This window comes from Myotis yumanensis, unplaced genomic scaffold (genome assembly GCF_028538775.1).
Source record: "Myotis yumanensis isolate MYYU_CA2020_CCGP unplaced genomic scaffold, mMyoYum1.0.hap1 SCAF_2, whole genome shotgun sequence".
Lineage (NCBI taxonomy): Eukaryota > Metazoa > Chordata > Mammalia > Chiroptera > Vespertilionidae > Myotis > Myotis yumanensis.
The window spans coordinates 46690026-46712559 of NW_027223753.1; the positions used below are offsets into that span (position 1 = coordinate 46690026).

At 48.5% G+C, this 22534-nt stretch overlaps 1 protein-coding gene across 1 annotated transcript in view; it reads right to left on the reverse strand.

The window, feature by feature from the left end:
* Positions 1–22534, reverse strand: part of JAK1 (Janus kinase 1) — a 138484-nt gene that overhangs the window by 11062 nt on the left and 104888 nt on the right. The window contains exons 7-17 of the mRNA XM_070405286.1: positions 21996–22338; positions 20056–20241; positions 16212–16369; positions 13879–14002; positions 11792–11978; positions 7408–7514; positions 4124–4267; positions 3281–3368; positions 2665–2792; positions 1874–2009; positions 201–352 (exon numbers count right to left, since the gene is read on the reverse strand). Coding sequence (XP_070261387.1) covers positions 201–352; positions 1874–2009; positions 2665–2792; positions 3281–3368; positions 4124–4267; positions 7408–7514; positions 11792–11978; positions 13879–14002; positions 16212–16369; positions 20056–20241; positions 21996–22338 — 1753 coding nt within the window. The remainder of the gene's footprint in view (positions 1–200; positions 353–1873; positions 2010–2664; positions 2793–3280; positions 3369–4123; positions 4268–7407; positions 7515–11791; positions 11979–13878; positions 14003–16211; positions 16370–20055; positions 20242–21995; positions 22339–22534) is intronic.

Here is a 22534-nt window from a genome sequence, read left to right on the forward strand (position 1 = left end):
AATCCTACAAAGTGGGTCTCATGTATCCCCATTGTACAGATGCTGAAACTGAGGCCCAGGTAAGTTAAATTACAGTTGCAAAGTCACAAGAGATGGGCCCATCTCCTTCCACAATATGAGACTTCCTGGTAACTCCTAAGACAGCCATGAGCATCCCAGGAGCCTTCACTCAGCTCACACCCTAGAAAACAAAAGCTCACCTCAATCAGTGTCTTATCTTTCAGGGGGATCTCGCCATTATAGCAGATTTCCCAGAGTGTGGTTCCAAAGCTCCATTTGTCAGCGGCCACGCTCAGGTTCTTGGAGTCTTCTACACACTCGGGAGCAATCCATGGGATTCGTTCTATGCATTCTGCAGAAAGACAGCAGACATCACAGATCAGTCTCTGCAATCACCTGGGGAGCAAATCACCATCGTTGCAGCAAACACTGTGAGCTCATAGAGAAACTATTTCAAGTAGTGCTTTCCAAATGAATCCAGGCCCCTCATCCTTGACATTGTAGATGCATCAGGCTGAATCAGGGCCAGCAGACATGTCTGTTTATCAGACTCACCAAGAGAGAGTGTGCAGCCCCATCTTCTGAAGCTCTGGCCTCAGAAACAGCACAGCACCCAGGGTGGAGGCCAACACCCTGAGGAGGGAGAACAGGGGGGCCATGTGGACAGAGGCTCCAGAAAGAGAAGACAGGGAGAAGAGGCCAACTTACACAGAGCAGGCACGGGCGAATCTCAACTCCTCTGAACCATCACCCAGCAATGTTATATTTGTTTATTGTGGGTTTCTTTCGTTTGGAAAACAAGAGAAGAGAAGACTGAAGTAAAGAAGTCACCCTTCTCTCATACCAGGGACCTCTCAGCCTCTGTTCTGGCTTCTAAGGCCAGTGATCTGAGCAGAACCTCTGCCATGTCCCTGGACTCAACCAGCACAGTGGTCTCACGGCACAGCCTCCGGCTCCTGAGGCAGGAGGGCGGTTCCTGAGCTGGTCAGGCCCACTCACCCGTTCTTCTCCACCTTCTCACGTCCTTCTGACACAGGCCCGTGTGGCTGTGCTCTCGGATCACACATCTGCCATCACCTTGCTGCAGGCCCACCTCACTGACCCGTCATCCCCCCATCTCCCTGCATCACCCATACTCCCCGGAATGCTCACAGCATTTAACTGGCCTCTCTCAGCTCCTCTACTTGTTCTAGAGTCATCTGTGTCCATGCCTCAGACCCTTGCTCAGGACAGGCCCAAGTAGCTGGCCAGCTGGATGATGGCCAGATGACAAGCACGTACTGCGGGGTGCCTCCCCTTCCCCTTCGACGGAGCAAAACTTTAAGTGCCCGGCACTGTGCTCAGTGCTGGAGACCATTGGCCATCACGAGCCAGAGGCACGCCCCGGGGCACGCTGGTCTCCCACGCTGGCTTCAGTGTCTCAGCTCCCAGGTCTCTTTCCTTTGGGGCCCACACACATGATAACCTCATTCAAAGAGAAAATGCAATCGCTCAGGTGCCTCCCAAACTGTTAACTACTACAGTGGATTTCAAAAGAAAGAAGGAGGACCCAGGAGGCCCAACTCCTAACACCTCTCTGACCACTTCCAGACCAGTGGCCTCCCCTTGTGCTAACCCGACGCCGTGGACACAGCTCCTTAACTTCAAGGACCAGAAGTACCTCGATGACTTGTCTGTATCTCCTACTATAGTCAGCTCCTTAAAGGAGTCAGGGACCAATCCTGCTCACACTCCATTCCTTCCCCCAACCCCCAGACACCCACGGGCTGAGGTGTTCTTTCTAAAAGGAGACAGAACCCCAACCCCAGCCCCCTCTGCCTCGGGGTAGGTGTGGGAGAGGGGAAGGGCGAGGCCTGGGGAGGAGGAGACACACCTTGCCTGGACAGCACAGTGATGGGGATGCCAGGGTCACTGAGCTTGATGAACGGGCCACACTCGCTGTCGATGCCTTCACGGGCCAGGAGGAGGTTTTTAGTGCACACGTTTCCATGGACCAGGTCTTTATCCTCCTGCAGAGCAGAAAGGGTGAGCTCAACAAGGCTGCCCCTGGCTGCCTGTCTTCGGTCCTTCCCACACTCCCTCCATTTCTAACCCTGGCCCCTTGGGTCAACCCCTCCATAGTCCCCAGCTACAGCCAGACCGGGGCAGCCCAGGTCTCCCATCCAACATGTGACCCGAGCACATTACAGAATGGGCCTCATCAGTGAAACAGGGATAACAGTAGAACATGCCTCATAGGGCTTTTGTGAGAAATAAATGAATTAGAACGTGTAAAACATGTGAACAGAACGTGTAAAACATGTGAACAGTGGAACCATGGTAAGCACTCACTAAATGTGAGCTGCTACTGATACTGGTAGTTTCATTCATTCAACAGGTATTGCACTATTTCTCCTCCTACCATACACTGCAATGCAGAAGTCAGTCCTCTGACATGACAGATGTTCCCTAATCAAGATTCATACGTTTGGAGCACATAGAGCAACCCAATATGACCATGTTCACGAAGCAGCAGGCATGCCTGTGTTTAACCGCAGAGTCTGGGCACCCCAGCCTGCTTGGCTATCCCTGGCTAGCACCTCCTTCCTACCAGCGCGTTCCTACCTACTAGGGCATTCTGGTTCCTGGCAGACCTCCACCAACATCAGATCAGAAGATACTTACCAAGTAACTCAGGGCACTGGCCAGCTGTTTAGCAACTTTGAATTTCCACGGAGTGGTGAGGACGTCGCTTTTCCGGTGCATGAAGAGATCCAGAGGCCCGCCCTCCACAAACTCTTCCACCATGATATCTATAAGCACAGAACGAGCCCCATCTAGAACCTTCTATCTGTCTGGGACAGTACTTTCCCTCATTCCCCTGTGAGAGCTTGAGTGGCTGGTGCTCGGCCTGGGAGGATGCCAACACCCTCGGGAGGGGCAAACAGCAGAGTGATTCAGAGCCGGTTCAAGCCCTGGGTTCAAGCCCGGCCTAGAGCTCCTTCTGCATCGACTCACAGGGGAACAATTCCACTTATCTACCCAACCTTCCAGGGCCCAGAGTTGGCAAGAAGAGAACATTCAAGAAATGAGTGAAAAACAAATGGGATTTAGTTTTAGGGTCACTATTAAACTAAACACGTGACCTGCTCAGTACCTCAAATCCCTCGATTGCAAAACGAAAGGCAAGAAGCGAGGACAACAAGAAGAGGGTATCAGCTCCCCCACCCCCAGGTGTCTTCACAGCGCCCATGCCCCCCCAGCCAGGGCCATCCGCCTCTCCCAAAGAGAATACACTTACTCTCCACGTCTCGGACACAGACACCATAGAGGTACACGATGTGTTTGTGGGAGACCTGTCTCATCATGCTGGCTGCCTCGAAGAAGGCCTGTGGGAGAAGGAAGGTCAAGAGTAAGCCACCCTGGTCTGACCCGACCCCATACGGACTGTGCTGAGAGAAAAAGCCGATGGATCCCAGAAAGCTCAGGACTCATCCCCCAGGTCCTGAAGACTGCTCCCGGCCTCGACTTCCCAGGGGCAGTGCCAGGCCTTCCCCTTGACCTCAGTCTGGCTGGGGGGTGGTATTTATTTAGAAAAACCTAATAAGATATGGAGCCAGGCTGGTGAGATAGGCTAGCTATCAATTTCCCCATTGCATACTCACGCCTACCACTTTCGCTCCCTTTAAACGCTGGGAAATGACAATGTGCAGCACTGTATTAGAATAAAAGGGACACTAGGGCGCAAACAGGCTCCATCTCTCTAACAGCCCGTGGGACCCAGGGTACGTTTCCACTCCCCTGGGCTTTCCTGGGTCCTCCTTGTTTCTTTTGAAATCCACTGTGGAGTGACAGCCTGACTACATGAGAGACTCTGAGACCATTCGGCTGGAGTCCTGGGGCCACAAGAACCTCCAGGTAGAAAATAGGAGGAGAGGGGAGGGATAGGCCGGCGGGAATTGCTGCTCAATCTACTTCATCTCCAATCCTCCCTCCCTTATCTAAGATTACATGTGAAAAAAGGGATTACATAAAAGACATGTTTGAAAACCATAAATAAGGCCAAAATAAGGGCAAAGGTTCTTCCCAGCTGACTGTGCTCCACAGGTTCCAGAAACGGGAGGTGGGTTAGGAGGACACTTGCCAGAGAAATGTCCCTGTGGCTGGGGTCCAAGACTTTGAGGATCACTTTTATTTTCTTCTCTTCAGAAGTTCCTTCGTCATCCTTGTAATCCACCAGGGTCCCAGAGTAGATGTGTGTCCGCGTGCCTCTCCCAAGGTGCTCTCCCTGGAGGAGGAAGCAAGAGGTTGGGTAACTGCTGGAGTCTGGGACTGAGGCCTTAATGGGAACACACACCAGAAGTGGGTGGGGCACAGGCAAAAGCGCCCCAATGGCTCACAGCCTCTCCAGTACCTTGTCCCGGTCAGGCCTCCAGCGGAAACAAAAAGCTACTTGCCAAACAGTGTGGCACTTCCTGGGCCCCAGGAGACAGCCCTCCTATTCCCAAACACTCCCTTCCTTCCTTCTACTTCTAGGAACAGCCTGTGGCCAAAACATAACCCTGACTGACTACCACAAAACTTCCAGCAGTGCTGCAACAGCCCGACATCAGCTCCGCCCTCGGCCTCCAGAGCAGATGGAGAGAGGACCCCTTTGGGGACTCCGCTCACAGGCTGAGTCACACACACAGGGGCTTCTTAGTCCTGGCTCTACTGCTCGCTGGCCATTTAACTTGGGAACCTTCCCTTACCGTGCTCAATGTCTGCCCACTCTGTAACCAGGGGTAATAATGGGACCTGCCTCAGAGTCAGATGCACAAATAGGTACAAAGGCTCCTGGTACAGATGCTGGCACAGGATGGGTACAAGCCAATCTGTTGGGCTGGTGTATTCTGTTTGATTGCCCCAACCAGGCACTCACTGTTTCTCACACATGAACTGTTCATCCTCTATCCATATATCCAGTGCATGTGCCGATGCTTTAGAATTAGTGATGCAATTCACACACGCATTTGCCCTAGCAATCCCACAGGGAAGGTGATGTGGACAGAGGCACAGGCGGGAGGGCAGGCCCTCAATTTCCTCACAGGTGAGAATGGATGATCCCACCCAAGGAATGGCCTGAGGACTAAAGGAGACCATCTGCACAAAGTCCTTAGCACACAATGGTCTGTGTCTAAGGACCCTCCCAGTTTAAGCTTGAATAATCCTGTTCTAAACATTCTTAATATTTGGAATCAGCACGTGACTCATAAATCATAGACATGGTCGAGTCATTGATATTAACCCCACAAAACCTGTAAACTGGAGTTCTATTATTTTGGGACCCTCTATAAATGCAGAAATGGATGGTAGCTGCCTTGTGCGCTGATTCCCGTTCCCCACAGGAATGTACACCATCGTTAATCGGGTATATTAATTTGCACAAACACCACTACTTGTCATCTGTCACTGCAGATGGTGATACATCTGCCCCGTCTCCCGGATCCTGGCAAGGGCCTGCAAGTACTCATTAGAGCTGCACCTGTCATGAAGCAATTCATCAAGGTTATGGGAAGTGTGTTCCCAGAACATCCCGGAAAAGCCATATGCTTTCAGAATAATTACTCTTCCCCAGAAAGGTTACTGATTCCAGTGGCCAAGTCACGGCACCACGCTGTCAGGATCCCACAGCAGCCCTCAGAGGCCCTGCGTGTCCACGTCAGCCTCCTCCATGCTGATCCCTCTGCTTCTACTGGCGCTTGCTCTTCACCCTCTGGGGCTCGGCTCTGATGCCACGTCCCCAGGAAGCCATCTTTGTCCTCCCCAAGTTAGGTGGGATGACGGTCGCTGAGAGCCCCACATCCTGCTGTCCATCCTGCTATACTTAGGACTTGTCTCTTGATAACACAAATATCTACTTAAGGTAGACACGGTCTGCCTCCTCCCCCAACTGTGAGCCTGCCGAGGGTGGCGAGTGCACCTGGCACACGGCAGTGCTCCATCCTGTTGGCTGAATGAATGCTCGAGGCCTGAGGACGGCGGTGATCCAGCAGCTCCAGAGGAAGGAAAGAAGGCAGGCCCCGAGTACACATCACATTCTAGAGCAAAGGTTCTCAACCTGGTTGGGGGTCACCACTACATGAGGAACTGTATTAAAGGGCCGTGGCATTAGGAAGGTTGGGAGCCACTGTTCTAGACAGAAAGGAGGCTGGGGCACCGCTGCCCTGGTGATTTTAACCTCTAGAAAAGGAACAAGGAGACTCCTTTCCGAGTTAAAGCAGTTGAACCAGCAGCCTCCCTGCCGTCCTGCCGGCCTTGCTGATGCTCCCCAGAGGCGTGTTCTCCGTGAAGGAAGAGGATCAGTGGGGCTGAGTGGGGTTGTCCAGGAACCTTATGCCCCAGGACATGCTATGGCAGAACTTCTGAGATTTAGTGTGGACTTTTCTGATGATGCTTCCAGAAGGAGCAAAGCTGATGGAACACAGACACAGTGAGGCAATAGGAGATGCAAAACTGAGGCCTGAAGAACTGTCTGGAGAAACAGATCCCAGAGCGGTGTCCAGCCTTGGCGGGCCCCTAGCCCAGGCTGCAGCCTTAGGCAGGCTGTTCCCTCATAGCTAGTCTGAGCCTTGGCTAGGGGTGTGAGGCCCAGGTTATCCCATTCTCTGTTCCACACCCCTCTCACACAGAGCCACACAGCAGGGGAGGCTAAGGAGACAGCACCCAGCAGCCTTGCAGAGAAGGAATCTGCAAAGGGCCATTTGTCACCTGGGAGAGGCTGTGGCACTTTGGAGGAGTTGGAGAGCGCATGATGGACTCACCACCTTTAAGGAGGCTGGTGGAGGTGGCGGGCATGGGGTTGGTTTGCTAAGTTAATTCCCGAAATTGCTGGATAGGGCTTTGAGGAAGTGGAAGCCTACAGACATAGCTGCCTCACTCCAGTACTTTAAGTTATTTTCTGAAGGCCGGTCCTTATTGTTCTCTGTCCCCTCTGGTGGTGTCGGAGCTGTGTCTAGAGCAGTGGTTCTCAACCTTCCTAATGCTGCAACCCTTTAATACAGTTCCTCATGTTGTGGTGACCCCCAATCATAAAATTATTTTCGTTGCTACTTCATAACTGTAATTTTGCTACTGTTATGAATCGTCATGTAAATATCTGATATGCAGGATGTATTTTCATTGTTACAAATTGAACATAATTAAAGCATAGTGATTAATCACAAAAACAATATGTAATTATATATGTGTTTTCCGATGGTCTTAGGCGACCCCTGTGAAAGGGTCGTTCAACCCCCAAAGGGGTCGCGACCCACAGGTTGAGAGCCGCTGCTCTAGGATGTGCCTAAACCCCAATTACTGCCCCCCCAACACACACAAGTCCCCTGGCTGCTCTGCTGGAGGGAGGCGAGACCAAAGTGGGACTCAGGAGCAGCAGCAGTGACTCACTTGCATGATGTCTTTCTTGAGGATCCGATCGAAACTCAGCTGACTCATGGGGTAAACTGGCTGCCACTCCTGGGCTTTCTTCGTAGCCACCAGCAGATTGGAGATTTCTGTGGAAGAGAGAGAAGAAGTCTGAGTCAAGTAACAAAGGCCCGAGATTCCCATCAGCCAGTGTCAGCCGAGCCAGGGGACTTGCCGAACACATACTTTGCATTTGTTGGTTCAGTCATGCAACAAATATTTATTAAGTACTTCATTCCTGCCCTCCAGGAGCTCACAGGCGCATCAGAGAGTCAAACCCAATCAAATACTTAACCAACCAAAAGGAAGCTACAACTTGTGCAACTGCTCGGAGGACAGGCCAGAGTGCTGTGGGCTGACACAGCAGGACCTGTCCCAGGAGGAGGTCAGAAGGTTCCCCCAGCATCTCCTGCTCTACCTCCACAGTCCGGCACAGAGTAGGCACTCCGCAAGTATTTGTTAAATGTGTGAATGAATAATCGGTGTGCACTGAAGGATGTGAGCTGAGGGAGGAGCAGCAGTATGGTGGGCCTAAGGAGGGAGGGGGAAGGCAGGAAGGTAAAAACACTGGTTTCGTGCAGAACAGGACAGGTGACCCAGGCAGAAGGTTGTGCCTGGGCTCCTCCGGACTCCCACACTGCCTGACACCAGTACCTGCTGACTGTGCAGATTATGAACAGATTATCCCCCAAATCCCACGGATTCAAACAGTAAACTGAACACATTATCAAATCGGCCAGGCCAGGGTCAGCACAGGTGACTAACTGGGAATGTATGATCCTCGAAGTCACCTTCCCACCACAGAGCCATGGGAAGCTACCAGTAAGCCCTAGACCTGGGATTCACCCTGAAGTTGCAAATAACTCCAGGCTCTCACCTTCTTCCGACAGCACCCTGGCCCTAGTGGGGTGTATAAATCCGAGTGCCAGAACTGGGTTCAGATACAGTCCCCTTGTTATCATCCTGAGTCTACGCTCCTCCATTCTGTTATTCTGTTCCACGCTGGTACCTGGTTAAATCTGATTCAAACAGGCAACTCAGGATGCCATGGCGGAGAAGACATGGGAAGGGCCACTGAATGGCGCCCCAGGGAAGAGTGGGGGCAGCGCTGTCAGGGAAATGAGAGGAGGACGGGAACGGGCCATTTGGGGCTGATGACTTGTAGAGCTGCTTCGGGGAACATGGCACTCGGGCACATAGCCTGTGAGCAGGGGAAGCCATTTAACCTCCATGCAGCTCTGTTCTCATTAGAAAACAGAAAGCTGTGCCCCTGCTGAGAGGAGGGAGACACTGCACATGCAGGGCTTACTTCAGTGCCTGATGGGGAGGGAATGCTCCATCACTGGTAGCCAATGTGACTATGAGCAGTTTTACATGTTAGCCACATCGTCCGTCCTGGTGGCACCAGGGGATCATCGATCCTTGGCACCAGGAGTCCTCAGTGTCAGAACTGAAGGGTGCAGAAATCAGCACCACGCTGGACTCCACAGATAAGGGCGAGGATCAGTGGTGCTGGACAACACACAGGCCACTCTGAGTGGCTGCCTGCTTTTAATTTATTCCACAGGGAGTTTCTCCATTGTGTTTTCAAGTGAGAAACCCAAATGGGGGTCTGGCCATCAGAGCCTTGCGGTTAGAAGGGCAGAGACACTGAGGTACTCAAAATGACATTCTCTTTAATGTTCATGATTTCACCACTTCTCTAATTTGTAGGGGGCAGAGGAAGACAGAGGGCCCTGAGGGCTTGCATGAGGAAGCCTCACACACAGGGCTTACTCTTACTCTCCCCAGCTCTAGTCCCTCCCTCCCCTCCCCCCAGTCAGAGAATTGTCCCTTGCCCCAGAGTCTTGGGCTGATGGCTATACCTTTGCAAAGACAATGCAACAAGGGGAAAAATCACTGAAGTTGGAGTTAGAAGTTGGACTCCAAACCCCCACTCTTCCTCTACCTAAGTGATCTTGGACAAGTATGATCAGGATAACAACATATTCTGAGTTGTTCTGAAAATTAAATGACTTAAAACATGAAAGACCTTCAAACACTGCCTGGCAAACTGCAAGCATTGCTCACATGATGGAAGCTGTAACCATCATCACTGCTACTATTGTTGTAAGTATTACTGATACTACTAGCTGTGTGGCCTTCAGCAAGTCACTGAACATCTCTGAGCCTCAATTTCCTCATCTTTATAAAAGCTACAAAAACTATGATGTAGATGGAAGAAATGCAAATATGCATTTATACTGCTTGGGACTAGTAAGTACCCACCAATATGGTAGCTACTGCTGTAATTATCGCTTTTTAAAAAAAAATGTTTTTATTTTAGAGAGAGGGGAAGAAAGAGGAGGGGAGAGATAGAAACATCGATCTATCAATCAGCTGCCTCATGCACGCCCCCGGACCGGGAATCGAACCGGTGACCTCTTGGTGCACTGGTCGATGCTCAATCACTGAGCCACACCGGCTGGGCTGTAATGATCACCTGACAGGCGTTAGTGAATGACGATCCTATGCTGGGTGCTGAGCTTCCCAGGAGTCACAGAGTGGTCAGTGAGACCCAGATCCTGGCTTACGAGTTCACACCAAGTGGGACAGACTGACACTAAACATATTCAACGCAGTGTTTCTGGAGCCTCAACAGAAAGCCAGGACACACGGGTTCTGTTCCATTCCTGTGCTTCTCCCTCCGCAGCTGCTGCTCCCATGTCTGGGCTAGTAGGGGTGGCGTCTACAGCAGAGACTTCCCCAGCTGATGCCTGCAAAGAGCCATGTCCCAGCCTCCCCCCTGCCACCACCTGTCTCTTCCTGGGGCTGCTCTTCTCCATGTCCTCAACCTCACCCAGAGACCACTAACTCCTGGGAAATAAAAACTGCTTCTAATATCTGGAAGGAGAGATTATGTGAGTAAAGAGGGTGGTTGGGCTTTAAGGTTCTAACTCCCTCTGAGGTCTCATGGCCAAGTGGCAGATGAGTTTTTACCTTTGCTTTGAGCACAAAAACAAAGGCTCCATTATTCCGTGAGGCTGGCAGGAAACCCTGTCTGATCAATCAGAAAACAAGTCCTTCCTCTTCCACCAAATTCAGTGACAATCCCTTGCTGGGAAACCAAGAAGTGATTCACACCAAGAACCCAGGCCCTCCGTCCTGGTCGCTTCGCTGCCCTTCCTTACAAGAACAGGGGATGTCTCAGGCAGACACCTCCAAGCACCTCGATCACTCTTACTGTGGCCTCAGAAACAACTGCGCTCCCCTTTCTTTGAGGTATGTCCCCTATGAAGGGAAAGATCTGACACATGGTGGGGGAACAACAACAACAACAACAAAACAATAGTCAAGGGATCTGGCATCCAGGTGGACCTGCCATTCAAACCCCTCCTTGATCTTGACTTTCAACACTTCTCCAAGCCTGTTTCTTCATACATACAATGGGGCACTTGATGTGGGACCCCTAAGTGTCCGTCCAGTTCTCACATTAGAAAAGGCACCTGCAGTGAACCGTGACAGGTTCCCAGAGCCTACAAAAGAGCAGCCAAGTTCCTCACCCCTCCTGTCCCTCTTACTCCTTGATCTTCCCATGGCTCCCACTCCCTGTAGGATAAAGTCCCAGCTCCTTGTGTGGCACTCGAGGCCACCCACAATCCTAAGTGTCTCCCTCCCGTCTCCCTTCCCTTCTTCTAACTCCACCAAGCGCATCAGCCTCCAGCTCCCCTCCGCAGCCGGCTTTGCCTGCCGCTCTGCCCTGCACATGCTCTGCTGGAAAGGCCCTTCCCCAACTGGCAAGCTCCTGCTCGTCGGCCAACACGCGGCTCAAGATCCACTTCCTCCATGCAGCCTTCCATTTCCTGTAACTCAAGGGCTTTGACCATCACTTCTTTATAAGCCCAGGGACTGATACATGTGTGTGTTAATTAAAACACATGCTCTATCCTGCAGTGGCCTCATTTCCCTGCAACATATTCTGTATTAGACAGGAAACCCTTGGAGAGGAGGGACCAGGTGTGAGACATTTCTGAGTCTTTGCACCTTGCAATTCTTGGCCCACAGAAGATGTGCTGAGGTCATTTCTAAGATAAACCACTGACAAGGGCATCTCAAGACATTTTATCTTAATAAAGAAAGAAGTTTCTGCTTGTGAATCCTAAGAGGCCTCTTTCTGCAGCTTAGGGATGTGGAGAAAAGTGTGTGTGTTTTCTATAGAAAATGCTCCACTTGAGGAACGGGATTTGAGTTGGGGACAGACATGTAAGAAAATGCAAAGGAAAACATTTAGAAACTGTGGGGAGGGGCCCTCTTCAAAGAGCAGCCTTCTGGTGGGTCTGGGTCTGGGAGCGTCAGTGAAGGGCTGGGCAGGAGCGCGGGGACCGACCTCGGGGCTTGGGCTGGCAGCAGCGCTTCAACACGAAGCTGATGTTGTCCGTGCGCAGGATCTGCTTCTTGAGGTGGCTCATGAGCTCCCCCAGGCTGGGGAAGCCGCGGTCCGAGCCGTGCAGACTGTAGCGACCCTTCTGCACCTCGATCTGAAAGTTCTTGAACTGTTTCTGGCCACCCAGCACCTGCCATTCAGGAAAATGAGCAGAAACAATGTTTTAAAAGTTGGGCATATGTACCATGGGGAAGGAAGGAGGAAGCTGGTGAAGGGTGTACAGGAGCTCAGTGTTACCTCTGTCACACTTCTGTATCTCAAATTATTTAAAATTAAAGTTTATTATAAACAAGGAAGCAAAACAATACATGTGTAAGTGATAAAAGGGGGTCGAGGAGAAGGCACTGATAGGGGAGCTGACACTCGGGAGGCAGTGTAACAGCAGCGATCCTGCGACAGCGGCCCTGGCCCTTCTTCCGCACCTGCAGGATGACATGCATGGGAACGCCAACCTCTTGAACTTTCCGAACGGCTGCTACAATTATATGACGTGGCGCATATAGAAAACTTAGTAAGCACTTCATGAAGGTTAACCAATATTATTATGCATGAGATAGTAACTGCTATATCAAATTTATATCAAATTTATCCAGGAACTCCCTCAAACTGAGGCCTTCCAGGCTACATGTCCATCTGAGGAGAACCACCCTGGGAGGAGGCAGTCAGCTGTCTGGTCCAGTTTCAGGGTTCCACGTGTCACGAAGGAAGTAGAAGCACAAGTCTTCCTTCATGGGCATTTTTGGTTCAAAGGAAACTATTTCAGTGGTTAAGAATGAAAGACAGGAAATTCTACTTACGCTGTGAATCAGGACAAAATACTTAAAATCTGGATGTCTCAGCCTCTACGATGGGATTACCACCACCCCCCTCACAGGGCTAGGTGAGGCTTACACGAGAACGCCTGGGTAAGGTGCTCAGCACAGTGTCCAGTGAGCTCAAACAAACAGTACTCATATCTGCGATCCCTGTTTCCCCAGGTAAGCTGGCATGACGTATGCCATGTCACTGAATCACTGACATTCTTGGTACAGGTTGATGCTACTTAGAAGGAGATTGTGCTGTCTCATGCACCCAGCCAGGTTAAAATATTAAAATCCCTCCAAATACTAATGACTACAGAAGACAGGCCTCCTGCCAAGACAAGCGGGACAAGTTCTCAGCCACTGCGCCTGACTCAGCGTGAGGCCTTGCTGAACAGAAACTCCCCCGGCAGGCAGTGGCCCCCAGAGGCAAGGCCAGGACACCTGGCAGCACTGGGTACCTGCTGCCAGTTCCTCCTCCCACGCCCACGTCCAGTCCCCAGGGTCCTCAGTACTTTTCCTCTCTGTGTCTGAGGTCTTCAATACGCTGACGTGCTGCTTCCATCTCACAGGCCCCACCCCAGTTCTCCTAGTTCATATTAAACCCAATCAACACTCGTGTATTTACTTGGACTAATTCTGTAAAATGCATTGTCTTTTAAAACAATTAAATGAATAACAAAGACATCTGTGGTCTAGTGGGATCAACTCAACAATTCTGCGTCTTCAAGTCAACAAATCTCCACTTGTCAAAACATGGGCTAGGAGCCTGTCTGTTCAAATGTCTGCAGCTACCATCTGCAGGAAGGGTGTCAGGCCAAGCACCCAGGTGCCCTTCTTGGCACTGACTGTACCAGTGAATGCCACAAACGCACACAGCTCTCGGCCTGTGTATAAAATAAACCACTGAGTATAAAATAAACCACTCTAAGTAATTACACTAAACTTGGTGAGTGTTGGTGTGAACTGGTTTTTTGGTCATGTTCCACTTTCCAGAGCCACAGCGGACCCTGCCGTGGGTCCCTTGAGGGAAGAGAGAAGAGGGAAGGTCATGGGGCCTGGCTGCTGGGGAGCAGTCTCCTTTTGGAGAACTGCCAGGGGTTTTCTCAGAGACCCAAACTTTCCTACCCCCACCACCACCCCAAGAGCAGTCCTCTCCACAGCAGCTCCCGGACCAGGCTGTGTCCCCTGTGGCCATAAGGCTTGACCCAAGCCAGTGTCTCGACTGACCTCAGGCTTTTCAAAGCAGGTGACGGTCATGAGGATGTTGTCAAAGTCCGTGCAGCTCCACCGCAGCACATACATGCCCTCCTCGCTTCCTTCTTGCCGCAGTTTATTGATGGCATACTCTGTGCTGGAGGGGGGGGAGACAAAGGGAGAAAGAGCTCACCGAACAGGAGCACTCTGAACCCTTCCCTGTGCTGCCTCAAGTCTTACAGCTTCATCACGTTACCTGTCCTCAAGTCCACTCAGGTTGACACGTGAGTCAAGCAGAGAGGCTGAGGAGCCCTGACACAGATCATCTGAGTCTCCAAGGTTCAGAGAAGACTCGGCATGCTGCCCAAGGCCCTGATCCTGTTCTTCCCCATTGCCCCATACATGCTGTCTCCGGCACTAGCCTGAAGAGCACCCCAAGTTGGTGATGGGAGCTGCCCCTGATGCAGTGGTAGAGGGTCCCTCCCCACCGTCCCCAGGCGACACACTAGAATAGGAGCTCAGGAAGGCGCAATTTCAGGGTTATTCTGTTCACTGCTGTACCCCAGTGACTAAAGCACCCCTGGGCTCATAGTAGCTGCTCAATAAATGAGTGAGTAATTGAATAAAGAAATCAGTAAAGATTAAAAAAATATTAGGGGGAACATGCCTGTCTTGAACTCCTTTGTATTCCCAGGACTGATCAGCCCTGGCACTCAGAGGGCAGTGAGTAACTGCTAAATAAATACACATATGAGGTTACTATGCCTAGTACATGGTACTTGCTAAGTACTGATAAAAGAGGGCTGATAGGGTCAGCACGTGTGAGAAAGGCATAGACCAACTGCTCCCTGGTCTGACACCTTCACACCCGATCCCTCACATGAGAGGCCCTCTCTCCTCTTTAAGACCTGGCAAACCATTGTTAATTCTTCAGATTTTAATCTGATTGGAATGCTGCCTACTCTGAGAAGGCCTTTTAGGCAATGAGTTTCAGGTCCCCTACCCCCCAGGATATCTAACATTCATTCAGTCAATAAGCACTTACTAAAGGCCCATGATGTGCCAGGCCCTGCTATGGGGACTGAGAAAAAGCAATGAGCAGGGTAGACAGTGCCCTGCCTTTGTGGAGCTCATATTCGGAATGGCGAAGTGGGCGACAGGAAATGAATGGACACGGAAATAAACATGGTATGTTAAGAGGAAATGCCTCTGAAGAAAAATAAAGCAGAGTGAAGGAGACAGGAAGTGCAGGGTGCAGAGGGGGGAGAGGGATTGTTATCTCATAGAACAGGGAAGAGTGATCAGGAAGACTCCACCGATATGCTGTATTTGAGGAACACCTGAAGGAAGTGGTGCGATGTAGATTCTGGAGGAAGGACATTCCAGGCCAAGGGAAAAGCAAGTGCCAGGGCCCTGAGTCTAACTGGTTGGGATATTTGAAGGCCGTGCTTCACTATAATGCTCAGCCCCTTGCAATCCATTGTCTATTTCCCTGTGAGCCTCTCCAGGCCAGGGTTCACCCACTAACAAACTACCTGTCCACAGGTAACTAGGACAGGGAAGAAGGTGGGAACCATGTCACACGGAAGGCAGCTAAAGAGACACTTCCGCAAATATATTTATCTGGAAAGAGAGACTGAGAAGAAACACAGCAGCTGATTTCCTCTGCCTGAAGGGCAGTCATGTGTGAGAGGAAGTAAACTGAATCCCTGTTGCCTCCAATAGCAGAACTCCAATGAGCAGGCATAAGTTAGTGACAGAGGCAAATTCAATTCCAGACCAGAAAGGTATGCGTGTCTGTATTTGTTAGAGCTGGAATCTACTAACTGCCTGTGTAGTACTAAGTGCCCCATCACAGAGCTATCTGGACACAGGCTACTAGTTCTGAGATGCAGGAGGGACGGGAGTCCAGCAAGGCCCCTCCCAGCTCGAAGGTGTGGTCGCCCTGTCATTTATCGGACACTTTACAACAAGCTGACTCGGGATTCCATTACTTACTACTCTGTCTGATGTTGAGACCTGTTCCTACTTTCTTAAATCATCCACACTGTTTGGCACTGCAAGGGATTAGGAAGTGTAGACTTCTTGGTCAGCTGGGAAGAAGTGAGGGGTTAAACTACGAGGAGACCCCAATGAGGGATAGAGGTGAGGAGCTGCTGCAAGGACCAAGATGAGAGAGGACAGGAAGGCCTGGCCAACGGACAATAGAGATGGACAAGGAGCACCAGGTCAGCACTAAACAATATGCTCAACTGGCCCCAACCTAAGCATCTGATGACACCTGTGTCTGAGGAGGCCACACTCCCCATCACTAAAACGTGGGTTCTTTTCACACCAGAGGCAACTGTAAAGGTGAGAAAACCAACCAGATTGGGCCGTGACAGCCATTCTGTATGTTGTGGACAATCAATGGAGGAGCCACATCGGTGCAGAGGTAATGATGGGCATCTGCTGTGAGCCGAAAGTAGCCGTCTACCAGGGACACAAAGGACAAGGCCTCCTCGTGGGAAGAGAGCTTCAGTTCCTGTAGAGAGAGAGAAGAAATGCCCATGTTATATCATCTGCCTACCATCTTAAGCAGCTAACTCTATAGGGAGGTACACAGGGAGAAGATATTTAAAACATAATGGAGAATGCATGACCCCAGGTGGCACACTAGAATAGGACATTTATATAGGATTTTGACCATTTGCCACTTTCTCAGCTATTATCTAAAAACTATCAGATGAGGTACAGTGTGTGTGTGTGTGAGGAAGGGAGGGAGGGAAGCTGTGGAAGGCAGACCTGTGAAGAAGCTGCCGCCTGGTTACAGGTGGAAAGCAAGCCAGAATCAAGGTGGCAGAGGCATAAGAATGGAGACGGGAGAGCACAGTGAGTGTAAGTGCTCGTCTTGGCACTAAGCAATGACTGACTCAGTAGGCATTACACCTGTTTTACAGAAAAGGAAGCAGAGCATAGATGGTTGACCTCATGCCAGATTACTTTCCACAGAACTGAAAAAAGGAGAGGCTGGTGACAGAGAAAAACAGACCAGTGAAGGGGAAGGTGGTGGATAAAAGCAACAAAACAGGATGGAGGGAAGGGGTCCTAGTCACAGTGAGCTGTAATGCCAGGGAAGGGTGCTCTGGGTTGTGAGCCAGGGAGGCCAAGAGAATGCAGGGCCACCATAGGGATGGCAACTCAGAAAGGAGACTATGCTAAATGTGCTTCCTTTCAGGTGTAACATGGCATCCACCTGCAGATCCCCAAGGAGCAAATTCAGGATGGTCTGGTTTGGGTAACCTTTCATCCAGTCATATGAGAGAGACCACGAAGCACTTACATTCCCTAAGAGGGGAAGTCTGAATGTAAATGGGAGACGTCTAGGATATGCAGAGAGAGGAGACGAATCAAGATATGACTTTATAACATGCTAGCATCATGCTTTTCTGAAAGAACAGCTTGGAAACCCCTTGGCTGTGAAGGGACGGAGGAGTGAAATAAAGAAGAGAAAGCACTGCACAGTGTTCCCCGCACGTTTTGGAGCAAGCTCATCTGGATTCAAATCGCAGCATTTCCACTTGCTATTATGTCTAAGCACATGCAATCATTTTTATAGGTCAAAGACTGTCAAATATTGGCAATTTTAAATGGTTTAGTCTAGTCGCTGTGTGACCATGGTAAGCTACTTAACCTTTTTGTGCCTCAGTTTTCTCCTCTGTTAAAATGGGGATAATAACATACCCACCTTATAGGGTCAATATGAAAATTGAAAGAGTTGACATTTGTAAAGTGTTTAGAATAGGAGGTGTCTGGCATGTAGTAAGAGCTAGTATTTGTACAAGAAAATAAAGTAATGGGAAGATCAAGTATTTATTTCTTCTGCAATTCCTCCTGTTCCCTACACAGCACTAGCGTGGCCCAGTCTCCGGCCCAGGTGGTCAGAGTGAGCTCTAACTTAAATGACAGGTGTACCACTGGGTGCCAGGCTTGACTGTCAGCCAGGACAGGACAGGGCAGGCTCACAAAAACTGTCCCAGCTGGCTGCTGCTCCTCTGCCATGCTTTGGCAGGGTCTGGCCGCACTGAAGAGCCAGACCACTGATGTGCCAACCTCCCCCCTCCTCACAGTAGTCTCTGGGCAAGAGAATGCCATGGAAACCAAGCAGCCCAGGCGGAGCTGCCACTCTCTCACCCTGTGTCCTGCACACATTTCCACATCTCTCCACAAGTCTCAGACTCCCACTGGAGATGGAGCCACAATTCCTGCATCTAAGGTTCTTGTGAGGACTACACAAGGCAATGGAGACACAGCATACAACACAGACTAATAGCTATAATGTGCTGGATAAATAACACTTATTTTTATTTTCTCCTTGCGTTTTCCATCTGCCCACTAACATCTATCTGGGCACTTCTGTACTTCACTTTTTACTATGGCTTCCTGATGAAATTAATGTTTATTGTTTTAAAAAGGGTGGGAATAAGAAAATTAAAGTCACTCAGAATCCCACTATAAATAATCAGTGTTAATATTTGATTATTTTTCTAAGATCACGTATAGGTATATACATACCTTTTCAACGTTTTTTGAAAAAAACTGGTACCATTCTATTGATTGCTTTATATTCTGCTCTTTTCCATTTAGAAAGTTATTTTTCCAAAGTATTAACAAATCCAGCAATTTATATAATATCCTACTACTTAAGTGAATTATGATTTATTTTCTCATTCTTTTATGATTATATATTTAGATTATTTTCAGTATTTTGTTGCTGCAAATGCTCTTGGGATAAACATTCTCACTCACAGATCAATGCCTGCATCTCACTGTTTCTGCAGACAGATCCCTAGGCACCTGAATAAAGGGACATATAAATATTCTCTTTTTTTGGTTAATCCTCCCCCGAGGATATTTTTTCCACTGATTTTTAGAACAAGTGGAAGGGAGGGAGGATGGGAGGAAAGAGAGGGAGAGGGAGGCAGGGGGAAGAGAGAGAGAGAGATATCCAAGTGAGAGACACAATGATTGGCTGCCTCCCACACACACCATGACCAGAGCCGGGGATCAAACCTGCCGCCCAGATACATGCCCTTGATCAGGAATCAAACCCACGTCCCTTCGGTATGTGGGCTAAAGCTCTAACCATTGAGCTCACCAGCCAGAGCATCAATATTTTCAAGAGTTTCAATACATGTAGCCAACTGCTTTCCAAAAGGTGTATCAAAAAGACAAGTTATATCCCTGGCTAGGTGGCTGAGTCAGTTGGAAAGTCATCCCATACACCAAAACGTTTTGGGTTAGATTCCTGGTCAAGGTATATACCTAGGTTGAGGGTTCTATCCCTGGTCATGGATCATATGGGAGGCAACTGATTGATGTTTTTCTCTCACATTGATGTTTCTTTTTCTCGGAAAAAAAAAATCAATAAAAATATATCCTCAGGTGAGGATTAAAATAAATAAAAATAAAGTTGCTCTACATGTAAAAGGGTGACCATCTGTCCTAAACCATATCGCCAGATTCTTTCCCAGCACTGAGTGCCAAATTTTAGGCAAAACATGGTATTTCTCTGGTGTTGACTACCTTCATTTGTGAGCGCACCCTGCCTCCCCAGCATGTTCTCTCCACGTTGTCAGCGGTGACATCCCTGACACAAACATGTATATTTTGGTAGGGTTCCCACTTCCCCTGCCAAACTGGCCTGACTGTCTAGAGCATGTCCTCAAGTGATACCAGGAGAGAGGAAGTGAGACTGAGCACCGCTTCCTCTGTCCGACAGTCACTTGGGTGTGCCTGCCACTATGATGAGGATGGCCATGGAGACCACAGCCACCAGCATGACATCTGCTAAAGTGCAAAGTGGGGCTTCCCACCAGCCCTCTAACTCTGCAGAGGCCGAGCAGGAGCCCTGGGGTGAGGGTGGGAGAAGCCCTGACTTTCAGACATTTTTCTCTTCTAATCCACTAGTTTTGTAAAATAAATACTGCTGCTGAAATATCTTTGAGAGGGAAGTGAATGCTGAAACAGATATGCATTTACAAGACCAAACAAAGGCACTGGAATGTACAGGTGTAACAACTGACATTATATCAGTGTCAGCATTAGGGATTTTTTGGATTAAATAAGACAGTCATCAGGTTTTCCCTTTGGGACAAGAACTCTGAAAAGCATGTGCTGCATAACTGTCCTCAACAGACCCAGACTGAATAGCTTCAGATGCAAACTTACCATCTTTTTGTTGTCCTGCTTGTTAATGCTGACCACAGACTCCTTTATTACAATGTGAGTGATTTCAGGGAAGTACGAAAAATTGTTCCACTCTTCTCGGATTTTGTTTTTCTCCTCGTCCTTCTTGTGTTTATTTTCCAGTTTTTTCCGTTTCAATTTATTTTTTTCCTTTTCAACAGGAACCACCTGACAGTGTGCATAAAAGTGACAGAGTTGAGTGGGCTTTCTCATTTTCTATTGGAAGAAGGTCACTGTCTCTGGGAAACCAGTGCAGAGCCTACGTCCGGGAGAAGCAGCCAGCATGCCTGGATTTCAGAGGAATTGGGAGAGGGCACCGTGGGCTTAAGATCGCAGTTTTGGGTCCTATCAGGGAATATTGGACTTTTACATCTAGAGGAGACCTTAATGAGCACAATGACTTAACTCCTTACATAATCTATGATGTTCAAGTAAACTCAGAAAGGCAAATAACTGCCCACTAGACACACATCTACAATCAGGTCCCCGTAGTCCTGCAACCGTATGTTCAACAAATGCAGAGAACATGCTTTTCCCAACTATGGACAGAACACGCGTGTTCTCACTCTCAAATCTATCACTGTCTCAGCTTTACAATATTCAAGGGAAAATTTTCAAAAGAAGGTATAAATGTCTGAATAATCTAGGGGGTAATACACGTCTGCACAAATTTAAATATTTTGTGCAGCATGAGTCTTGAAGGCTAGAGATCTGGGTTAAGATCCTGCCTTTGCCAGTTACTTCACTAGTTAGTTCATCTCTTTGTGCCTCCATTTCCCTAACCATAAAGCAGAGATCTTACATCTTCACAAGATTCTTTGAGAATTAGATAAGTTCCTGTTAACACAGTACCTACTACACAGAAAGCACTCAGTGTTAGGATTATTAATTAAGCAAGACAATAAAACTAGAGAAAATAAATCCCACCTTTAATATTATTTATAATAATGATGGTAGCAACTATAATAATTAACTGAGCATTTATTATATGCCAGGCTCTGTGCTAAATGACATTTAGTTCTCATAACAACCCTACCAGGTACATATACTTTAATGGTAAGCATGTAGCTGATATAGGTGAAGTAACCCTTGGCCATGTAACTACAAATAGTGAAGCTAGGATTTGAAGCAGTTACATTTAGGTTTAAAACCCGTGCTTTGAAACCACTCTGCTCTATTGCCTCATTTAACAAATACTTCATTAAGAAGCTTCAAATTAAAAAATCAATTATCCTATTTCATGGAGTCAGAGGCCCAAGTTCAATTTTTAGCATAATCACTTATTAGTTATGACCTTGAACGAGTTTAACTTCTCTGTGTCTCTGTTTGTTCATCTATAAAACAGAGATAATGGCAGTATTCCCTTCCAAGGTTTTTGTTTTTATAAGGAATAAATAAGTTAATACATGTAAAATGCTTTGAAAAGTACTCTTGGTACATGGTAAACACCCAGGAAATATCTGCTGCTATTATAATACTACATATTACATGTTATTATATTTCTCTATTTCCCTATAATAGCCAATAAATGTTTATTTAGACCTACTGCTACATGGACGCAATAAAGATGAATGATAGCCCTGGCCAGTGTGACTCAGTTGGTTGGGCATCTGCACTTAAGAGGTCGCCAGTTTGATTCCTGATCAGATCACAGGCCGGGGTTGTGGCTCCATACCCGGTAAGGGCCGTGTAGAAGGCAGCCAGTCGATATATCACTCTCACATCAATGTTTCTCATTCTCTCCCCCTTTCCTCTCTAAAAATCAATTAGAAATTCTTAAAAAGAAAAAAAAAAGGATGAATGACATGGGTCTCCTGCCTAAACAAACTCAGCTGACAGGGGTGATGGGCATGCAAACAGATAACTCCAATGGGATCTACATCTGGATGCTCTGTTTTGGTCAGCCACCTATCACCACTTACATTTGGTTTCTGCCTCCATTGGATTCCAAGATTTCCAGTCACCATCACTTCATAGTAGAGAACATTTCCACTGTCATTCGGATTAAGCCAATTCATCTCATTTTCCGATGAAATCAGTAACATGGAAGTCTCAAATATTTCAGCACCGTAATGTTTTGTCAAAGTTTCCAAGGTCGCCAGGTATTTCACCTTCAGGTCATGCGTGGACACGCTGCTGTCACAAATGGTCTTGTTGTTAAATTCCTTTAGGAAATCCTTGAAGACATTATTTATCCGCATCCTGGTAAGAAGGTTCCTCTGTCTGATGGACTTATTCAATGTTTCTGGAATATATCGCTTGTAGCTAAAAGAACGTAGAAAAATCATCTTTTTTTTTTTTTCGCAAAGAGGTTAGCAGAGAATAGTTTACAAACAAACCTAGGTCTATAAATCTTCCTTCCACGTGTTGTCAGATGAGAAAGAAGGATCTACTCCCAGATCATTAGATGGAGTGAGCACGGAGGAGGATAGTCATTAGGAGGTAGACAGGTCAATAGGGA